The 23422-nt window shown below is 38.4% G+C and overlaps 1 protein-coding gene and 2 non-coding genes across 10 annotated transcripts in view; all 3 read right to left on the bottom strand.

Annotated features, from left to right (window-relative positions):
• UTRN (utrophin) overlaps positions 1-23422 on the bottom strand; it is a 453043-nt gene that overhangs the window by 52095 nt on the left and 377526 nt on the right. For all 8 annotated transcript variants that reach the window (XM_045842802.1, XM_045842803.1, XM_045842804.1 and 5 more), the window contains 6 exons: positions 22771-22832; positions 21300-21374; positions 13267-13468; positions 6864-6949; positions 2292-2449; positions 65-231 (listed from right to left, as the gene is read on the bottom strand). In XM_045842802.1, the coding sequence (XP_045698758.1) occupies positions 65-231; positions 2292-2449; positions 6864-6949; positions 13267-13468; positions 21300-21374; positions 22771-22832 (750 nt within the window). The remainder of the gene's footprint in view (positions 1-64; positions 232-2291; positions 2450-6863; positions 6950-13266; positions 13469-21299; positions 21375-22770; positions 22833-23422) is intronic.
• LOC123822322 lies at positions 7918-8051 on the bottom strand. Its single transcript, XR_006786291.1, has one exon. It is a non-coding gene; the product is annotated as a U11 spliceosomal RNA (small nuclear RNA).
• Positions 15611-15712, bottom strand: LOC123822337. The gene has a single exon (XR_006786303.1). It is a non-coding gene; the product is annotated as a small nucleolar RNA U13 (small nucleolar RNA).

The raw sequence follows: 23422 nt of genomic DNA, 5'->3' as shown, positions 1-23422 counted from the left end.
TTCACTGGGGTGACACGTACAGGACAGAAAACGGTCCCCTGCCACCGCTGGTGGGAGATCGTACCTGAACCCGACGATCGGACATTCCTTACAGATGTTGCATTTGGCCTGATGTTTCGCGGTCTCCGCGGCGGCCACTCGGTGCAACACGGGCAGCCAGACCATGGACTGGGGCTCTAGGTGCATCCAGTCTATGAATTCTTTCACGCTGATCTCTGGCTTGTTGTTATTCTGGTGAAGAAACAAATACTTTCAAGTAGATTCTGTATATTTAGAAACCAGATAAATGACGATAGTATTTGAAGTAGAAATGAATGGGTTTAAAGAAAAAAAAAGTGAAGAAAATTTCTGGATCAAAACTTGCAACAAGTGTCCTTGCTTCATAATCTTCTGAAAATCTGTGCAGAGTTAAAAAGAAAGTTAATGTAGTTCTTTCCAGGTCAGTGAAATCATGAAATATGTACGGCTCTACAGGGAAAGAAAATTCTAGAACTTAAAAGGAGAAAAAGCAGAAACTGCCATATAGAAAGAAGGAAAAAATCCAAGTACCTTTACATACTCATATTAAAAAAACACAAAAACAAAACCTTAACAATCTAGGCACTCTGCACACGTGGACTTTAATTCCATAAAGTTCACTCACCTAAGAGTAAAAATTGGTGAAAGTACAGACTCACTGCTTCCTTTCCAAACTTGAAGGCCATCACAGATGCTACATAGAAAAAATTATTTCTGTGTCCTGCTCCAGTCCTGTGACAATATCATGCTGGGGGCACATTACTACAGACATACTTGGCAAGATTTCCAAATTTATAACAAAATGTATGAAACATCTTATAGTCTCCCTGCAAATCTGAATACTAATTTACTTTCATATGGGCAAAGCTGAATTTGTACCAGTATCTTTCTTCTGCTGTTGTCAAGGTCATTCTATGAAACAGAGCATGGGAAATTATATTTAGAATTTTCAATCAGTATTTTTTTTGTATCTCTAAAACAAGAAGAAGGTCTATTATAAAATGTAATAACCCATAAAATCAATTTGCCTTTAAGGAATGGCGTGAGCATTTTTTTTTCCTTACAATGATAAATCACTGAATATGCTTTGAGAAAATATCTGTAGGCTTGTACTTCATGCAGATGTAGAATATCAGTAGTAGCAGTTCTCTTTTTTAACAGTTTTCAAATCCTTTACATAGAGTAAGCATTAAAAAGAAACTAACATGTTTTCCAGTTTAACATCAGTAACTTAGACCAGTATACAACTTTGTATATCATTTTCCTTTCGTACAAAAGTTCTCGAAGCAAAGACTTTAGTTTGATAACATTTTTAATTTATATATTTTAAAAATCTTGCCACCAAGAGACTCAGGGCTTTTATTAATGTATTTAGCGAATATTTATTAAGTAGCTGTGACATTTAAGGCACTCCACACAGGGATACAATAATAAAATAATAAAAATTATCCTTGTTCATAAGTTTAGGTTTATATGGAAGAAAAATCTAAATAAACAATTATGCAATTTAGTATGCAATGATAATTGCAATGAGCATAATAAGAAGGCAGAGGGGACTCCGGGGAATACAGTGAGATACTTGATCTCATCCAAAGGGCTCAGAGAAGGATTTCAGAGGAGGTGAGATTTAAGCAAAGATCTAAAGAACAAATACGGATCAGCAATGAGAAGGGAGTGTGTGGGTGGAGAACATTTTGAACAGAGGGCTAAGTCCAAAGGCACTAAGGCAAGAATGGAGGGACAAGCAGGGAGCAAGGGGACCAGTGACAAAAGACGAGCCCAGGGCAAAGGCAGGGCCAAATCACAGCCATCTGATCTGATAGCTCAGGGTGTCAAACTCATTTCGCTGGGGGCCACATCAGCCTTGCGGTTGCCTTCAAAGGGCCGAATGTAACTTTAGGACTGTAGAAATGTAACTACTCCTTAACAGTTGAGCAAGAGCTTGGCACTGTCACCGGGTAGAAACAAGGTGCTGGGCTGGATAAAAACAGGCGGAGGGCCGGATTCAGCCCACGGGCCTTGTGATCACCACCTGTGTGATAGGACATGTTAAATACTTTTGATGTTTTACATTGAGAAGCAGTAGGTCTCCTTGGGGGCAGCAGCTATTTCTTGATCAAATATGCCTTAAGAAACAAAATGCAAACTTACGGGGATGGTACCCAATACCCTCCACCATCTGGCTCCAGCCCAAGTCCTCTGCTCCATTTCTTGGAACATCCTCAAAACCCTTTCTCCGTGCAGCCCACACACCGGCGAGCCTTCGTGTTTACCTGCTGGAAACAGCTGCGGACACTGGGCTCAATGTTACTGCCTCCGAAAGCGGCTACCTCTCCCAGCTGCCGGGGGATCTGGATGGCATCGTGGAGTAAGAGGCCCAGCTGCCTCTGGTCACACATTTCTGTAGGTCCTGCCACTTCCTTGAAGAGATCTACGAGAAGGAGAGGCGAGAGGTTAGCTCCCATCTGCCCGCAGTGTGCATTCACGTCTTTGGTTTTGGGGACTGAACCCTGTAGACTAGAAACAGTGGGTGGGGACGTGAATGAACTAGTTGTCTCCTGCATTCTGACAACCTTGACGCTCTGCGTATCTGTAATCAGAAACTGGTTAACCACACACTTCTTAGAACAGCCTGCCGTTGTACGCCAACATGTGTCAGTAGACCAATCGCTACAAATCTCTCCAAATGGTGTAATAAATGCATGTGGGTTTCACTCGATGGTTTCAATAAAGGCTTTCCCTCCTACCGAGTCCCTGTGAGTCCGCACGAGGCTTCCTTCGAGACTTGTCGGAGGAATAAATGTGCCTCAAGCAGCGCATCTTCCAATCTTATCAGATTTGTTTACAAAATTCTTGTGTTCACTCCTAAATTTAATATTCTGTTAAACTATGTATTTGCTTCCTTCGAAGTGTTCTATACTCGAATCTATTTTATGTAAGAAAGAGTAAAAAGCACAGGAAAGTGTTTTTTTATTTCTAGGTTTGTTATTTGAGGCCAAATCAGTCTCATTCCTTACTAGCTATAAAAAGTGTGTTTGTTTTACTTCATTGCATGTAATAAAATACATTTATTCAAATTTTAAGGACATAGTAACAAATCTCACAGTTCTTAGGCCTTTCTGTTCACTAAAAAAAACACTAATTTATTTTATAACTTTCTTCATTCAATAAAATTAAAACTCTCCTTTCCATTATTGGCTTATCATCTATTCACCACTTTAAATATTATGCAGATTGAAATTATTACTCTGTTCCCAGCAATAAAGCTAGTATGTTTAAATAAGTTACTATAGTAGTAGGGAGAAATTTCATGTGAAAACAACCTACTTTGTTATAGAAACTAATACTTTTTGGAAAGAAATTTCCAAGTTCTGAAAATTCATAATCATGTAAACTCTAAAGCTTTTTATGTGAAGTTTCCAAGAATAGAAGAAAGAGGAATATTTATTGGAACCTGAAAACAATTTTTCAAAAATACCTGGTAAACAAACGTCAGATCAAAATGTATATTCTTTTTATTTCAAAGGGAAATAACGCCAGATCTAACACTGGCAACAATGAACTTTCAAACAGCTGAACCAAGCTTAGTGATATTGACACAGTACTTACAAAGAAATATGACTTTAATTATAACCATATAAAGGGAAAGCAAATTCAATTAAGATAAATTTAATTTTTATTATCATCTATTTATTTAGATTTGGTTAGAGGTTCTTGTTTCTTTTGATTTGTCAAAAGTAAGACTAGCATAGCTGGAAAGTATTTGTCCAGGATTCTTACTGTGGTGCTTATTCTGAGACTGCTCCTGGGAGGAGGACCCTCAGGTAAGTGCAGGTGATTCATATGGATAATGATCTCTACAGAGGAGTGCGCATGTGCAGTGAGATCCACTGTGCCCAACTTGCTACTTTTGAGGCAGGTGCTATGCTGCTGTGCCACCATTAAGGTAAAACTACACACAAAATATAAAAGATGAATGTAAAAGGTGATAAATTGGAAATTTTGACATATTTCTAAATTTTTATGAAAGTTCACATTTTTGATGTCATAGTCAAAAGTAAAAAGGAATGTCAGAATGTGGGAATGAGTCAGAGAGAAGTCAATCTAAAACCCAAATTCCAGTAAATGGGCACAGAAGAGATGCAAAAGGCCACTGAGAAGCATCTTCGTGTGTCCTTGATCAGGCACAGAAGCCACCAGCTATAGGCGGGAAGGCCAAGGTGTTGCTGGAACCTAATCAAGGCATGCTCTCCAGAAGGCATGAAGAGAGGGGGTTGTCACCAGGGTAAAGACACTGACATTAGCCATTGCAAATCAATGCTCAGAGAGATACCAAGTAACACAGGGTGGCACCTTTGCCACTGAGCTTGGAGAGCAAATTGTCTTGAATGTTAATCCTGACAATGGAAGTAGTAAGAGGAAGTGTTCTGATATCACTGGGGAAATCAAAACTGGAATCAGAGTCGCTAAGGGCCTTGGAGTAAAAAGTAAAACAAAACCTTAGAACATTTTCTGAGTCTCAAGACTCCCCAAAAAGATTTAGATTATAAATGGCAACCCAAGAGACTTCTTATTTAATTAAGCCCTAAAAAGGAACACTTGCCTTAGTTGGCATGGCTCAGTGGAGTGAGTGCCAGCCTGTGAACCAAAAGGTCTCTGGTTCAATTCCTGGTCGGGGCACATGCCTGGGTTGCAGGCCAGGCCTCCAGCTGGGGGTGTGCGAGAGGCCACCAATAGATGTATCTCTTGTACATAGATGTTTCTCTCCCTCTCTTTCTCCCTCCCTTCCCTTCTCTCTAAATAAATAAAATTTAAAAAGGCACGCTTCATGGATTGAATTAAATATCAGAAATTCTCATTCAGGGGCTTCTGTTTTTCCTGCATAGTCTGAACTTTTACTGTTAAATTATACAAAACATTAAGGTCCCCACATTTGCAGAATGTGTGTCCATTGTAGTCCAAGCATCTGAGTACATCCATTTCAAAATACCCTCCTTATTTTAAAATTACACATTTTAGAAATACATTTGAAGGTATGTGGATAGAAAAAGACATCTTTTATACATAATAGTGTGCTGTCAGGTTACTCCCTGATAATCAGCTTCAAAAAGTCGAGAGGCGGGAATCAGTGATGGAGGGAAAAATAGATGACACGGTTGTTTACAATGAACCGTGAGGCTGAATCTGCAGGCGTTTCAGCGTAAATTGAGCGCCACGACATAATTGTTACTTTCTGAGAACCTGACATTCCTTCAGGGGCACATGAAAACCCCAAAGCACAGATAATGAAAAAGTGCTTTTCTAATTTTGTACACTAATGCCTTCGTTCACATTTTTCTTCCCCTCTAATTATAGAAATAACTCTTTGTGCTTTGAAAATGGTACCTTTTGACAATTATGATGCTGAAGATGATTTAAATTCTGGATAAAGTGCTGCCGAACAAAAGCCCTGTGCAAAGCGTCTTCCTGCATGGAGTTCTGACTCCGTGCAGGCCCCTCACCGGCTGACCCCACGATTGGCTTTTCCTTTCATAGGAATCTACACCTCCTTTCACTGTCACTCTTGCAAACTGTGTGAGAGAAACAAGCCTTCCTGATGTAGACCAACAACTGAAAATCAAATCATCTCACAGCCATACCAGACAAGAAACTATTTTTTTAAGGTATGTATGTTCACATAAGATGCAAAGCTTGGAAAAGCTTATAGGACTTGTGATCAAATAGTCTCTTGCTTTGGGGATCTCTCCATTCGTGAAGAACACCCTCCCCTCTCCCACAAATGTATGGATATACCTGTAAGGAACCCCCTGGGAGTATGTATGGCAGAATCAAGGAACTCACATTGTTATGAAAAAAATTAAACCAAGAGATATTTTACAGTAGTTAGGAGTTTGGAGACAGCAGCAATTGCTACCATTTATTCAACAACTAGCTATTTCTCGGTACTTTTCACATATTATCCCTAATTGCTCTCAAAACAAGAATTACTAGCTTCGTTCTTTAGCTGAAGAAAATTTCCTAAATTTCAGCTTCCAGGAGCATGAAATGGAAGTAATATCACCTCTCAGCTGCAGCCAGTGCTCCACGGGACCTTGTATCCTGCCCAAGGTCACTCGGCCACTATGTGGTGGAGCCGAGGTTTGAAGTCAGGTCCCTCTGGCCCATGAGCCTGTCCTCTTGCAAATGCCAAGATGCCCTTCATTAACTAACAGATAAATGGACACCGCTCATTTTTTGGGTGAATAAAAATAAATATAACAAAATAAAAAATGTTTTTATCACTCTTTTTCACACTGTATAATTATTTGTCTGTGTCTACAATAGTTCCATTCCATCTTGATTTTTTTTAAGTACTGGAAGCACTCAAGGTTCTAGTAAGAAGTATAGTATAAAGGTTCTAGCCCATCTTAATTTTTTTAAAGCACTGAAGTGTACAGAAATAGAAAAGGCTTGGGCTCTGGAGTCAGAAAACTCTGTGATCTAGTTCTAGTCTGATTATTGTCACTGCAGCCTGTGGCCAGATTTTTAACCTGGCTCAGCATTAATTTTGTCACCTGGAAAATTGAAATCACACTGCCGACATCATTATGGGGTGATTATTCTGAGAATTAAATGAGATATAATTTGTAGTTGGTTCTCACTCCATCACAGCACCTCACCTCTTGATCCTATCATCAGAATTTCACTCCATACGAGTTCATTTTGTCATGACACCTTTAATCTAGCCTGGACGTGTATAAGAAAGATTAAAAATAACTATTATTACTAGCAAGTCTTATAAAACTAGTCCCCAATAAATTATCATTGTCATCACTAAGAACACTATTGGTATAGGAAATACATACATCTGTATTTTTCTTCTAAAAGACCTTTAGAGAGAGACATCAATCCAATCTTCAGACTCTGCACTCTAATTTTTCCAGTCCGACCCCTGAAATTATAAGAATCTCAATGTATTACATGAATTTAAAACAGTATGTAAAATATTTCTGAATATCTAGTTTCTTGAGGGTAAACCATTAAAAAATAATTGCATCATAAATATAACTTTACTATTCATGCTTAAAAATTAATGTTAAACCCACACCATAATTCATGACATATTTTAATAGTATGTTTGACCTAGTCTGGGAGAACATACAGCCTGAGGTCACTTTACATACAACATATGAACTAGGAAGAACAAACTAAGGCAAAATAAAAACTTTGATTATAAAACTGAAAAGATTTCATTTTTATAAATACTATGAATTAAAATCTATTTGTTAATCATTATAAATGCAAGATTCAAAATAGATACATATAATATGCATGTAAGCTAATTCAGCAAGATGTATCTAAGATCAAAAGTAAGAAAACTGACTAAAAAATTAACTGTATACTAAGGGCTGATATCTGCCGAATGCTTAAAAATGTATTCTATTTATTAATGTAGGCTCTCTGTCAATGCAGTTTTTATGTTACTGTTGAAAATGTACACTAGTTAGTGATTTTAGACAGATGCGAAATCTGTTTGGGGAATACTAAATTATAATTAAGTACAAAATGCATAAATTAGTCAATGTGAGGAAACAGCACTTCTTTTAGCTTTATACTATGCCAATGACAGACCCTGTCAATTTCACTTATAACCAGAATGGAAGAAAAACTTTATCTTTAAAGCAGAAAGTTGTCTTCATTCCACCATTTACCAAAGAATTACTGAACTGTCTACCAAGTGTTAGTCACTATACTAGATCCTAGGGATAAGAAAAGGTAAATGCAGAAAATACAAAAATTAAAAATATTATGATCCTTGCTATGGAACCACACACAGTCAAGAAAAAAGTCTTTATTGCTACCTTTATTATTTCAATATCCAGAATTAGTTTTCAATTTAAATTTTTTTTTAAGTATGTCAAGGACACCAGGACCAATGATCACTAGCTGTCCAGGTACCAAAAAATTATGCTTCCAAAATCTCTTGATGTCGATTCCGCACGTAGAGCAATCAAGCTGCCCTGCGTGAGCCACTCACGACAGAAGCCCTTTCTCAGTTTAAATTTTTATTGTTAATTTTCTTAAAATATGTTTTCAATTTACAAGTGGGACACACTTAAAACCTATAAACAAACTTTTACATAATTATATGAATGCATAAAATTTAGTCATTCATGCTGTTTAAAAAACAGGTAAGTATTTATATTATGGAACTTTAATTTTGAGTAGTCTTATTGTCAAAATGAATTTAAATCTTGATCTTATTGGTATTTTTATACTATTAATAGTAATTTATATCTTCTAGTCTCAAATTATAAGTACTCAGGTAAGTTTCTGTATATATACCATGACATATAAACTAGAAATTAAATTAAAAAGCAAAATGTGTTTAGGAATTGTAAAATGTATTTTTAAAACAGTGGCCCAGAGTCTGTATCTATGTTAAATCATATCCAAAACATTTCTTGAACCTTACTGTGTACATGCACAACATTCAGAAATGACCTATGAAATGAGTAGTACTTGCATTTAAAAATATAGCTATTTAAGCAGAATTCCTAAATTAACATTTATTCCAGTTTCTCACAATTATAGAAATACTAGCTTCAAAATAACCATAAACACCAAGCTATGCTAGAAGTATTGTTTCTACTTCATATTTTTTAGGCATTTCCTAATAGACAATGTCTGTTTTCTTTCTTCCAGAAATCAAGAAATTTTATTCTCTGTATACAATCAGAGCACAGACTTGTAGAAGATAACAAAAGGCTGTGTGAATAGATTCGTACATGAATATGGCCGAGGACAAAGCAATCCCATAAAGGAAAAAAAGATCAAAATGATAGGCATTAGAGGATGACCTCCAGTCTGTGGTGTCAACATAAGAAAAGAACCTCATCAGGAAGACTTCGGAAAATGTCAATCATTCATTCATCATACCATCCGCAGTTATGAAAGCTTCCTACGACCCCAGCATTGCTCTACACGCTGTGGGGACCAATAGAAAAGTACAGACACGATTCCTACCCATGATATGCTCCCACACTAGCTGGGGAAGTGAGCCAAGAAAACTAGAGAATCATAAGAAAACAGGAAATCAACCTTTATGCAGGAAAATAATTAAGTACAAGATCACTGTGGCTGACTAATGATAGGTGATTAGTTTGAATATTCCTTAGTCTGACAATATTTAATACAGAGGATAAGTTGGACATTGCAGGCATGACATGGCTCACCTGTCCTGACCAAGAGAAAGTCAGTATCATAGGAAAAGCATAGGCAAGGGAATAGAGGGAAGCACGTGAGCACCAGTGACAAGACTCATTCAGGTGGCAAGGACTGACATCAAGGCTAAGTTGTTGATAAAGTTGTCTAGGTGACATGGGGAGGAGGACTTTGATGTTAAAAAAAGGTATTTGAATTCGAGAGACAATAGAGAGATAATGAATTTTATTATTGAATGACATAACCCAATACTTAAGTATCTGGCTCCCTGAGAATTTTCAGAATGAACTCCTGACATTAGTTTAACTGGAAAGAGATGCACCTTAGTAAATTACATCCATCTTGGAAAAGTGGAAAAATGACCTCCCACTACAGCAAGTGAGGTTAATATTTTCTGTAGAAACAAAAGAATTTGAACCACATATTCTAGACTATTGCTTTAAATCATGAATTAAGTAATTTCAATTTCTAATAATTCTAGAAGGAAGATTATGGAATTAAGATCTTTTACCCTGGGAAGATAAAAATTGAGGGAGGCTGTGAACTCTCAGAAAATGAATCAATTTCCTCTTTATTTCCTATAAAGACCTTTCTACATATTAGTTTATTTGCCCTTCATAGTCATCTTTGTGTGGTAAACCAACTAGATATTTGATCTCAGTTTTTCTAATGAGAAATTAAGATGTCAAAAGTGAAGTGACTAACAAATCACACAGCAACCAGAACCAAATATTTGGATCCCTGTTATTCACAACAGAAGAAAACAGATTTTTTTAAACAAAATTTAGAATATTAGGAGAAGTGCAATACATGTTAAAACTTTAAAAAAAGCAGAAAACTTAAAATAGCACTTTATAAAGTGCTATGTTATTCTTAGCTATGGTAAGAATAATCAAGTAATTATCAACCAATCTGAATATTAGTGCCATATCTACCACTAGTATGCAATGGGTAGCCAAAAATAAGTTCTCTTGTCTCATGGGGTAGTTTATCAATCAGTAAAATGAAGAGGGAAAAATGGTAGATCCTCAAATCTTACGTCTAGAATTCTATGGTTTGTACGCACATCACTCATTATCTCAAGAGATGGCTGAATATACTTCAAGAACTGCAAATGCCAGCTCTGGCTGCATCGTAGTACACAAAGTAAGGCTGCCAAAAATATATGGTTAATGAATGAAAGGCAGATAGCTGAATGAATGAAAGAGTTAGATCATGGTACCATTTCCAATGTTCATAGACTTCTTAGGAGTCTGTTTTTTTTTCTGGTGCATTGGAAGCAACAGATTATAGTTTCTACCAGATCTTCAGAGGGCTTGAAATGAGTTAAACATTCTTGTTTAGATAAATGAATAAGTCATAGTTATTAGAGAAATCTGGGCTATCAACTCTGGCCATCTGACTCAAGAATAAATGACTGTTTTTTCGTAAGTTTAGAGCATGATATTTCTCTCCAAGACAGAAAACTACAGAGCATAGACATTGTTCTGACCCAGCATGGTCTTTGCTATATTTCTTTGACATGAAACGGAGATGCATCCTAAAATCTTTTTGCCCCTTAAAATGAAAAATTTCAAGATACTGTCCTTCTAAGTTAAAAAAAATAGTAGAATTTCCCATGTGTTCTCATTTGATGGTGGAAACCAGAAATATACGCAGATGTAACTCCCTGGAATATGAATCACAACACGTCACATACTGCTTCCCTTCCACCTAAGCAGCACTACTCCCTTTAGGCTGCCCAGTGAAGAGGGTGCACATATATGTATGACATTCAGCCTATGGGTTGAATTACATCTTCCTACAATTCATATGTTGGAATCCTAACTCCCTGTACCTCTGGATGCAACTGTATTTGGAGATAGGATCTTGAAAGAGGTAATTAATTTAAAATGAGGTCATTAGAGTGGGCCCTAATCCCATTTGACTGGTGTCCTTATAAGAACAGGTAATTAGGACACAGACACACACAGAAGAAAGACCGTGTGAAGACACAGGGAGAAAACAGCCAAGTGTAACACAAGGAGAGAGGCCTCAGAAGAAACCAACCCTGCTGGCTACCTTGATCTTGGACTTCTAGACTCCAGAACTATGAGAAAATAAATTTCTGTTTAAGCCACTGAGTCCATGAAATTTTGTTACAGCAGCCCTAGCAAACTAATGCAGTGTGTTAAAGCCACAAACAATGATGAGGGTGTCATTTGACATCTCCCCCAGTTTTGCCTTTGAATATGGTTCAGGATGTGCCTGCCCCTCTATCTTATCCACAGGGCTTAATGAAATTCCTAAGTATTCTATGGATTTAGCACTCTTCCTGAGATCCTGAAAGTTACAGGTTTTGTAGTTAAAATATCTAACCAACCAGGTATTCTGGTGAATTTACTAGAGAAAATGTTTCTTCTGGAGGTTTAAAAAATTGAAAATCAACTTAATAGTGAATAATTGCTAACAGTTTTATTTTACCATAGGAAGACAGAATGCAGTACAATGAAATGTATTAAAATATGTCAGATAGGGACTAGTAAATCCTACATTCATTATGATAATTGAGATTCATGTGATCTGTTCTCAGGGAATTTCTTAAGAACCCTCAAGCATACAAAGGCTATTTGCTTATTTTTTAAAAATCTTTACAATATTTGTGAATATTGAAAAAGATTGTTCTAATCAAAAGTGTAAACACAATTTTAATTAAATCATGTCTAAAGCTATCAACAGCATTTACTTACACAGAATCAGCTGCTAAATGTATGCATTTATGAACTATCATTTATCTTCTTTTTCTCTAAATCAAATGAAAGAATGATAAACAAAATTTTCATACCGCTAATTAATGGAAAATAACTTTTAGGGACTGAGAGAAAAACACCAGTTCTAATTTTCTTATTTCATCTTTGCGTATTTTAACCCCCTACCAGAAGAATGAATAATTCCTAATGTTTTAGAAATGTCAGCCCACAGCAGGAAGTCTTTCTAAAATTATTTCACAAATGCATTGTCACATTCAAAAAAAGTCAATTGAGTTATGCTGGAAGTTTACAGTGCTCTTCATGAACAGTGAGTGCCTAACTAAATTACAGACATTAGTGCCCTATAGTGTAAATTACTTAAAACATCACATATATACATAAACAACCACCACTGCAATAAGAAAAGCTAATACCAAAGGAGACATTAAATGCCTTTAACTGCAATTGCCATTCAGGTTGCTCTTAAGTTGTCACACAAAAATCACAGAGTGGAATATTATAAGCCAATACATTATTTTAACTCATAACAGTAACTACAGAATATTATCTTTTGGAAAAAAATACTGTAAGAAATTCCAGAGGGAGAAGAAAATCAAACTTATTTAGATTAGGTTTTCCCTAGCATGGTGACAAAAAAATTGTACAAGTTTCACAGCTTTAGTAATTAAAGCAACATCTTTAAATAATGAATAGTATTATTCATTATTTAATGATGAATTCAATTCATTCATTAATAATGAATGAATGAATGAATGAATGAATAGGCTGAATGTAGAGCTCCTTGCCCCTAGTTACGGAGTAGTTACATTTATACAGTCCTCAAATTACATTTGGCCCTTTGAAGGCAACCTCAAGGCTGATGTGGCCCCCAGTGAAAATAAGTTTGACACCCCTGGAATAGACATTTGTTTTTTTTTTAATTTTTGGTTAATTGCTCATTATTTAGAAAGTCATTCATTTTCAACAATTAGCATAAATATTTCCACTGGATAAAGTACTTTGAAAGTAAACTGACAGTGAAAAGAGGGAAGGGAGCAGGGAGAAAACAGGGTAAAGAAGGGAAGGGTCAAGTCAAGGTATAAGCACAAAGGACCCATGGTCAAGGACAATGGGGTGGGGATTGTCTTTGGGAGTGGGGGTTGGAAGGGGCAGGGGAGAGCAACGGGGGGGGGGGGGAGGGAAACGGGCACAACTGTAACTGAACAAGAATTAAAAAATTCACTTTAAAAAGTTACATATTTTGTATTATCATATTTCGTTCTATAACTGTATTTCAATGAGAATAAAAACTTACGTGTCATATACATTGAGCAACCAGTTGAGACACATATCCACACAGAGAGGAACATTGACCAGATCCTTGTGCATTTGCTCGAGGCCATCGTAAGTTGTCGTCAGGCAGTTGATGACATCTGGGACACTGAGGAGCTGATCATTTTGGTTCAGCTTGTGCTGTTTGAAAACTTCATTTGTTGTATTCAACTCTAAGAGATCCACTAATCAGGTGAGAAACAGAAATATGTAGAGTCATTACATTCTATAACAACTCTAAAAGAATCTATCCTTTTAGCTAATTTGAGTTTTTAAAGTAACAAACAACATTTCCATTCTTGCATTGCTAACCTCTTCTTTTATCCACATTTCCATGCTTTTGAATCAGAGTTTTCACTTTCCAGTACGATACCATTTTTTACTCTTTGGAATATCAATTTTTCCTGCTTTCCTTGTCTGGCTTTCTCCTCTCCAAGCTCTTCCTACTTTTAAATACTGGAAGGCATAAATCTCTGAATCTGCTCCAAATGGTAGCGAGTCCTAGATGTTACATGCTTTCCTTCTCTTAATTCCTGAGAACAGCCTGCTCACCACCCTCCCAATTCATCCTTTCTATAACTGGCAAACTAATCATTCTTAACAATTTCTTGACATATACAGTGTGAGATACAAAGTTGTTCAATTCAAAAAAAGAAAAAAACAGCTTTATATTATGCAAAACACCATGAAGATTCCTCAAAATATTAAGAATAGAATTACCATATGACCCAGCAGTTCTTCTAGGTACTTATCCAAAGATTATAAAACTCTAATAAAAAATATAGATGTACCCTTGTGTTTATTACAACATTATTCACAATTGCCAAGATACGGAAACAACCTACGTGATGATCGACAGATGAATGAACAAAGACAATCTGGTGTATGTACCTATATAACATGGAATACCACACAGCCATACAAAGATGAAACATTGCCATTAGTAACATAAATGAATTTTGACATTATTGTGCTAAGAGATGTAAGTTGAAAGGAAAGGGATAACAACTATAGAATTTTACTCATACACAGAATATAGAACAAAAAGGAAACAAGTGAACAACAACAAAAAACAGAAACAAAATCGTAGATACAGACAACAGATTGGTGGTTACAAGAGGGAAATGAAGGTGGGGTAGGGCAACATGGGTCAATAGGGTCAACTATACGGTGACCCAGATATATGGGGATGCTAGAGTATATACAGATACTGAGTTATAATGTTCTATACCTGAAACTTACATAATGTTATACAAGTCACCTCCACAAAAATTTAAAAAACAAATGAGCTCTGTAGAAAAATAATAGTTCTCCACTGCCCACTGAATGAAGCCTGATCTATACAGGTCCTCACAGTCTGGGCCTAACTTCGTCTATTTCCCATGATGCTTTGGCATGGAGGCAACCTGCAGCTAGACAGAACTGGTGGAGGTTTGCAGGAAAGGCCTCCCGTGCACAGGTCTTCACGCACTTGCTCCCACCCTTACTCTTCATGGGTAGGACCTCTCCACTGGGCTCGGCTGGTGCTAAAGCACAGAGAGTGAGCAGAGAAGGATGAGGCAGAGCCCATGCTCTCGAAGGTGGCAAGTCTGGGAAGGAGGACAAGCAGACTGAGCCCTTTCCCAAAAGGAGAAGTGAAAGCACCGCAAGGAAAGAATGCATCCATTTCTGAGAGCCATCCCTGCTAAGGGAATGGAAGGACAACTGGAAAAGGATCCCTGGGAAGGTGGGTATGAAAAGGGGCCTTAAAAAATAGAGAAGGTACAAGAGATCATGTAAGAACTCCAGAAGGGCAGAACTACTCCCGAGGGCTCTAAGGAATGACCAGAGGCATTTTTGACAGTTGATTAAAATGAACAGCTTCCTTTGTGTTTCCCTGTTTTCAGTTAGGTAATGAATGACTCAACGTGGATTTAAAAGAAAGATTATGTAGACACAAATGAAAAAACTCACATAATCTTTCTTTTAAATCTGTGTTGAGTCATTCATTATCTGAGAGCAGGGAAACATACATTATCGAATTACCATGTAATTTATATATTTATTAAGTATGGGGATGACTCCTCTAATTCTAAACATATGGGTTTATAAAATTACAGATTTTAGGTCTGCCCATGGAAAGTACTGCTTTATAAAATTCTTCCCCTATCTCCATATTTAACATTTAAGATTTTTTAAAAAATCAGCTCAAGGGAATTTAAAAATAATATATATATCTCCAACTAATTTCTCTTTGCCAGATTCATAACTGTTCCCTCAGAAAATATGACATTTTTGACAGTCAACTAAAATGAACAGCTTCCTTCGTATTTACCTATTTTTGTTCCTGTCAAGAAGGTGGTGTGCTGGTCCTCACACGGTTTGAGGGAGCCACATCTCACACAAGAGCGTGAAGACCCCATCATCATGTAGATGAAGTACAAAAGAATCATTTCTACCTATTTTTAACTATGGAGCAACCATTCATTTTGAATTTTTTAAGACATTCATGAAATGTGTCCATTCTAGCTGCTCAGACACCGCAGAATGATTTATTTTTTCAAGTTAGCTACAATGGGAAAGAACTCCTTTAAAATTACACAGATTAAAATTATTTCTAAACAACGAATTTTTCAAAAATAGAGAAAAATATAAAACACACAACTCTGGATAACAAGTCAATCCAGATGACACCATTTCCTTCAGATGTCAAATATATTGTTGACCAAACTTCAGCTAATGTATAAAATAACTGTGTAAGGTCTACATGAGTTACAGACGGCAACCAAAAAAAAAAAAAAAAGGCCAAAAAGTGGGAACCATCTGAAATTTTCATTGTCATATTTCCTGGCCATTACACTGTTTTCAATGATAAACTCCCAGAGGGCAGGTGCAAAACTGAGATTCACTCTTAACAGTGTGTGATAAAAGGAACCGCTCAATGATGGCAGTAGTTGCTACAGAACTATGACTCCACACAGATACAAAGAGACACATTCTGGGTGGGTGGGCTGGGATGGGAGTAAAAGATAGAAAATTGTACTTGAACAACAATAAAAAAATTTTAAAAATTAGTAAAAATAAATATCTCTTGGGAAAAAAAGAAACACATTCAGAGACTGCCAACACGCTCTGAGTTCCTGAGTTTTGGCATTAACTGCACCAGCAACACAGCAGTGTTACCGTGTCCCCACTCCGCACGTGGCGTAAAGTGACAACAGACCAAATTCCAAAAAGACCGTTTTCTGGGTGAGGGTGCTTTTACAGTTCTTCCAGAGAAGCCCTCTGTCACACACATTGTAAATATGGCAGTAATTTGCCGCATCCCACAGACAATCATGTCTTCGATTTTCAGTGATTTACTCTGACACTTTGCCTTAGTGCCTAAGCAAGGCATGCATCTTCCTGAAGGGTGTCCCATTTAGGTACCTTTAAAATGGACTACATTTAGATCACAGAAAAATTAGGATCTCCTCCTCTCAAAGGCAGACAAATGACAGCTCAGTCATGTGGCAAATGAAACAAATAGCAGAATCATTTTCTACCCATTTTTTTTCTTTAACCCCACATAGGAGGCACAGGCAGTCAAATGAAAATGGATCATCACTCTCCTCTGTAAAAATGCCCACTGTACATAGCGCCCGACCCTGGACTTCTGTGGCTCTTCTGTCTCCAGCTGCTTGACCACTGCTGATGGCAACTTTCCCGTCTCCTCTTTCCCAGGCATCAACGAAACAACGAAACATAGGAGGTTATCAAGACCTTGTATCTATAAACCTCACTCGCTTTCATGGTCACTTCTCGCTGGGTGACTCCAGATTCCGTTTTCTCCTGCCTGCACCCCTGATCCACATTCCCGCTGCTCTGTTCCCCACCAGAGCTACACTCTTCTCATTCAGGAACTACCACCTTGATAGGTTCAAAATTTACCATCTTGCCTTGCTATGCTGAAATCCAGTACTGGTGTTGCGCCTTCCGCAGATCATCAGTCTGCAAACCCTGAGCTATCCTAACACTCTCCTTCTTCTACCCTCTGCAGTGTATGAACCACAAGATTCCCCAGGCATCAGTTCCGTCTCCTCTTCACAAATCCGTACCCTCATCTCCCCTCCCGTGACTGGCAGCCAGCTCAGCCTCCATCATCTTTCACCTGAAATGCTTTCTTGTCCTCTGCTCCCTCCGTCCTTTGATCTGTCCTAGAGATTGTGTCCAAAGCATACAGCCACCACCGGCCCTGTCCTCTAAATTCCACAAAATAGAAAATGGCTCCACAGTACTCTGCTCCACACACACAAAATTCTGAACACTGAATGCAACAATGGGAAACCCTGAGGAACAAAAACTCTAAAAAATCAGAAAAGGTTTTCTTTTTTTAAAAAAAGACCAAACTGGACTTACACTGATTTTAAGGGCATGTCTGAATACTGGACAAACAGCTCATTAGCAATTCCATTTAGACCCCATTACTAGCTGACGTCCCCTGAACTCCATCTAGGCCTTTGAACATCATGCATATGATTCCCTTCCCCTTCCCCTTGATTAGCTGCCTGCCTAAACCCTGTGTGGCTGCTAGCTTTGGCCAACGTGCCTCCTACTCAGGGAAGCTTACTTTGCTCTTCACGATGAAGAGGATCCCTCTCTCCCTCCTCTGACAACACTTCCCTTTGGATTCTCTGTTATTGCCTATTGCATAAAGCTTTTTAAAACTGAAATACAAAAGAATATGGATAACACATATGTGTAGCCTGAAGAAAAATAATAGAGCAAGCATGCATTAATCTATCACACAGCTGAAGAAATAGACCGCTATGAATATCTATCTTGCAAGCCCCTAGGGAAGCCTCCTTAATGAATCCCCTCGCATTCAAAGGAGAAGCACTAACCATTTTAGTTTACTTTCAGTACATGGGTCCCTCAATAACACAGCATTTAGCTGTGCATGGCTTCAAACTATATCTAAGCGAAGAAGAGCTATGTGGATTTCTTCTGCTACTTGATTTTTTTTTCATTCACCTTTATAGTTCTGAGAATCATCCATGTTCATGCTGATTACTCGTTCACTTATTTTTTGCTGTTGTGTCATATCGCATTGATGAGTACGCCAAAATTAAACAAATTTTACTATTACAAAGTACAACTATACATCTTCTTATACATTTTTCTGTTGTACTCCTATGACTTTCAAACTGAAATCATTTACTCAATCTGTCCTAGCAGACGGCTCTATGCCAGCATTTGCATGAGGTCCAAAGTGGAGAAGAAAACAGACTCATCCCTCACATGAAAGCTTAGCTCATTGGGAGAGACAGACCGTAAATAAACAGAATACCATGCACTGTGACAAGTGCCACGTAAGAACTAAATCTATGAGATGGAATATCAGGGTGACTTATTTTGAGTAAAGTAGCCAAGAAAGCCTCATTAATCCAGGAGATAGTGAAATTAGGACCTCAAGGAAGAGAACACACCTGCCACGGGAAAAGGATAAGCACGAGGAGCTAGGACGGGGGCTCTTCAGGCAGGAGGAACAGAATCCAGAGCTGGCCCCTTCTGCTGTCCCCCAGAACTGATAAAAGCCCATCATGGAGCACAGACCATGGGGTGGACAGAGAGAGAAGCCAAGGCAAAGGCCACTTCACTCAAGGGCAACAGGACTCTGTTGTAAGTAGGAGAGCTGTGTCCACATGTAATATGCTCTTTCCAAACTTAAGTTCCTTGAGTGTGGGAACTGAGTCTCCTTATTTCGCCTTATCTCCTACACAATCTTGGAGCCCAATAACTGAATGAACAGTGACAGAAATGATGGTGCACCCTCTGCATTAGGACATTATGGAGGGTGGAGATGTACACAAACGAAAAGACTACCCTTGACCTACAGCAGTTCTCAGTGAAGCCGGGGCAATCGCCCTGATGTCATTTATTGCGCAAAGGCACACATCCGGCACTTGCGGGAGACACAGTCACATGAGGCCATCATAAAGTTCTGAAAAACCTGGTGGCAGGTGGAATTGGCTTGTAAATGTTTCCAAAAGAAGTAAATTTTTAACAGTATTTGGGAGGAAGAAAGAGTTACAGACGATTGCCGGGGGAGGGTCAGGCGACAGAAGGGATGGGAAAGGAAGGAGCAGACTAATGGCTAACAGGCGAGTCTGACGAGTGGCCGGGGGTCCCAGGCTGGAGAGCAGGGGCAGCCGGGGGGCCCAGGCTGGAGAGCAGGGGTGGCGGAGCGCGGGAAGGTAGAGGCCAGGCGGCTGTCAGCGCATCACCCCGAATACTTATAACTCAGCGCAACCCGGCACTTTTCTAAGTGTGTGTTACTAAATGCCGTTCACTAAATGCCATGTATAAGTGGGAGGCGTCGCTCTTCTGCTCCTCTCCTCTCACGTTTGAAGAAATGAACAGAACATTCATTTTTATTTGGAGTAAAAAAAAAAAGCTCAACAGAATAAAACAACACTAACTATTAAGGCTTACCGACCCAGAAGGATTAGCGAAAACTGGGGCCATATTCATAATGAACATGAACAAGGCAGTCTTCTGTCAACTGAGATCCTGTGGCTGAGTCATCTGTCCTCATTTTATAGCTCATCGGGCCTGAGAGGACCTTCCTGATCTGTCAGCTGGATGCTGGACATGCAGCTGAGCCTCTTTCAAAACCGTGGTCACCACGAACTCACTGAGCTCAGAACATCTCTTTTGTGTGCTCCTAATTCACTTCCGATTTCCTTCTGCCTCAACAGACAGACAGCCAGCCAGAGTGCTGGTGCGTGTGTGTGTGTGTGTGTGTGCGCACTCACGCATGCATGCTGGTAATTGGGCAAGGCTTGCTGTCATCACAACCTGCCAATCATCTGGGGCTCGAGGATTACGGGCAGCAGGTCATCTCACCGTTTCTTCTACCACCTAATCCAAAGGTGTTTTCGAGCCCTTTGTGGGCTTTGCTTCCACATACAGCTTGGGTTTTTCTCATTTTAAAGCTACGTGCGGCTGTATTTTCTCTGAGTGATTCTGCACTGTCTTTCCTCAACTCTGCTCATGTAAGCAGCTTAAAATGTATTCCTAATTTCTACTGACTTTTAAGGAGCAGATTTTAACTGTAACATATTATTCTCAAGGTTATTGTCAAAACTTTACTGAGCTGCCTAGATATACAATAACAGTTTACAAAAGGCTGCAAATAAGAATGGTTGGAATGATTCAAATTACCCTCTTAAAAGTATAGGCAAATGTCGCTTCCATATATTAACTATCTGATAAGACCTAAATGTTCTTTGAATAGACTCAGTCATTAAAACTGCAACCACAAATTGAATTCAGACAGCTTAAATCCATACTCTATAAAAGCATTATATTTCTATACTCCTACTTAAAGTTCAGTTATTTGAGGGGACTAACCCTTTAATAAAATGATTATCACAGCAATCACTGGACATAATCTCTGTAGGAAACGTTCATACTGATAATACTGAGTGTCTCAAGGCATATATAAGTGAACACAGAAACTTTTATCCAATTTTCTAAGATGACAGTAAAAATATGGATCAGGAACATGGTGTTTTTTAGTGTTTATTATATGATTGTATTGAATGAAACTGTTTTGAACCTTATACTTCCAAATACATACAAAGTATTAAAAAGGCAACCAATGGGCACGTATGTATGTATGTATGTATGTATAGATATATAGACCATATATATGAGATATATATATATATATATATACACACTTTGCTTGCTTTATTCCTTTTAAATTGGGTGGCAGCATACTCTTTGAAAAAGACTTCTACGTTACTGCTGTGTTTTGGTTAATTTTGTTCTCCAACTGCGAAGGGCATATGTTCGTTTGTTTTCCCACTGCACGCACGCTGACGGGGCAAATGATAGAGCATTTATGGAATCACAGCCAACTCTGAGTGAGATACACTGAAAATCAGATTAATTCTACAAACACACCACCCCCTTCATTTATCTGTGTCTTAAAAAAAAAAAAAAGGCACTCCAGAGAACAGAGCGATCAACTTCGGTATCATGACTCACAGCACAGTGCTTTCTGGAGTCGTCGGATTTTGATGGCTGTCCGGTAGGCAGAGAACCGTACGTTATTCAGGTCAGCTGCAGGGGCAAGAGGACACATTCAGAAGCATGCTTAGTACTTATGTGGAATGGCAAGAAGGGATTTGGTTACTTCAGATGTCTATTCACATTAAAAAGTCTTCTCCGAAAATCCACATGACGTTTTCAGGAACATCACTAAACGTTCATTAGCACCATGGGGAGATGCAACCCAAGGCGTTGCCACACCAAAAGTTCCAGGAAAGGAAGAGGAAGGGAAGGAGGACAAGGATACCCTCCTGGCCTGTGCACTGTCCATGGCTTAGTAAAGACACGGCATTGTGGAGGGCCCTGCTCTGTGCAGCTAAGAGGGACTCACCCCCAGGGCATCTTCCCCGAGGACAACCGGTTCTCGGCCACCAGGCTGTCCATCTCACTCCTCAGGAAGTTTCTATAGTCCTCCGTTCTGATCTATTTGCTTCCTCTGCCCTTTCATAGACCTGGTCGCAATTATCCTACAGTCAATATTTAAACCTTTGGGAATAATAGATATTGCAAATCTTTTCTCTGTCCCCTAAAGATAGACTAGCAGTGTTAGACACTAGGGGAGGGAGAAGAAAACTCAGAAATCATCAAAATTTGGCCTCCCCTTTTGCAAACCAGCGGCTTTTCTCTCATTCATTCAACCTTTCAAGCCACCCTCACTCACTCAAATGCAAGTTCACGAAGGAGGCTGATATTTAAAGAGATAAAATGGGGTGCTCCCCATTGTTGAAATAGGAGGGGATGGGAGAGCCTTAGGGTGCTCTCCATCTGCAGTAGCACCTTTGCTCCCACAAGAGAAAACTCTTTCAAAAATGGCTGGACCAACCAAGGAAGCCGTACGTGTGTGTGTGTGTGTGTGTGTGTGTGTGTGTGTGTGTAGTCACAGTCATATTCTACTGGAAATCCACAAGATCAGAATTCTCATCTCATGAGTTTTCTAGCATTTTTACAATAAAATGAATTTAGCTCTTCATCTCTTCTTAGAATAAATGAAATTAAGCTCGCTAACTTAATAAGATTTATTAAATAAAGAGTGAGCTAAGAGCAGGTTTAAAAGCAGTGGATTAGAGACTGCTGTATTATAATTGTTTTAGTTTTTTTATTTTCCACACAAAATTGGAGAGTAAAATGACCCCATATTAGGGAGGTAAAACCTCTAATTATATTCCTCCTTTTAAAATCTTGCTTTTTTTGGATCACACTATTTCAAACCTTACATCTTCTTAAGAAGAAAGGTAAAATCTGTCTACTTCATTGTCCTTAGAAATTCAACTGCTTTTATACATCATTGTCATGATCCTTTAAACACAACACGCCACAGGAAAAAACAAAGCTGATGATTAGTTTTCATTTGAAAACATACCCTTTCTGTTTAAGTTAATTCATTACTATTAAGTACAACAATACTCACCAAGGGATTGAAAGAGTTCAGTCATTTTAGGATGATCCCAACAGGTTGTCTGTGTTTGATGGCTGGGGGGAAAAGTTAACAAATTTAAATAAAAGAATATGTACATGCCACAAGAATAATATATGCCATACAGCAAATACACAAAGAAAATTTCTGTTAAAATTTTTAAAAATGTGTGTAAAATTATCTCCAAGATGGATCACTCAGAAAGCTGGTGCCCAATCATCACTTAATAGTTGAAGTAATACTACATTTTTATTTGAGCAATTACATTGTAAAATTATAGATGAAAAATTTTTCTCTATCTATTTCAAAAAGAATTACAACTCAAAATTAAAACCTAGTTATAAAGTGTGAATGTCAGGAACCCCAGGGCATCACGTTCGATAAAGCCAGATCAACACGGGCTCCAGAATAATTCTACTCGTGCTAGGGGGATGCAGATTCTCATCCAGAACAAGTCCTCCAAGAGCAAAAGTGCCGTGAAAGTCGTTACCTTTAAAAGTCCTAATCAAATTTCTGAAGAATAGAGAAATGAAGAGTTTAACTCTGAATGACATCACCTCACAATCTACTGAGTCTCCCTCTTCTTCAACCTGAGCCTCTCCTTCCTCTTTTCCTCTGTGGGGGCCCACTCAGAACCCTAGAGTTG

The sequence above is a fragment of the Phyllostomus hastatus genome, unplaced genomic scaffold, assembly GCF_019186645.2.
Source record: "Phyllostomus hastatus isolate PE091 unplaced genomic scaffold, TTU_PhHast_1.1 phas_contig_40, whole genome shotgun sequence".
Classification (NCBI taxonomy): domain Eukaryota; kingdom Metazoa; phylum Chordata; class Mammalia; order Chiroptera; family Phyllostomidae; genus Phyllostomus; species Phyllostomus hastatus.
Note: the sequence above shows the minus strand (reverse complement) of the source record. Positions and strands in the feature narration are given on the sequence as shown.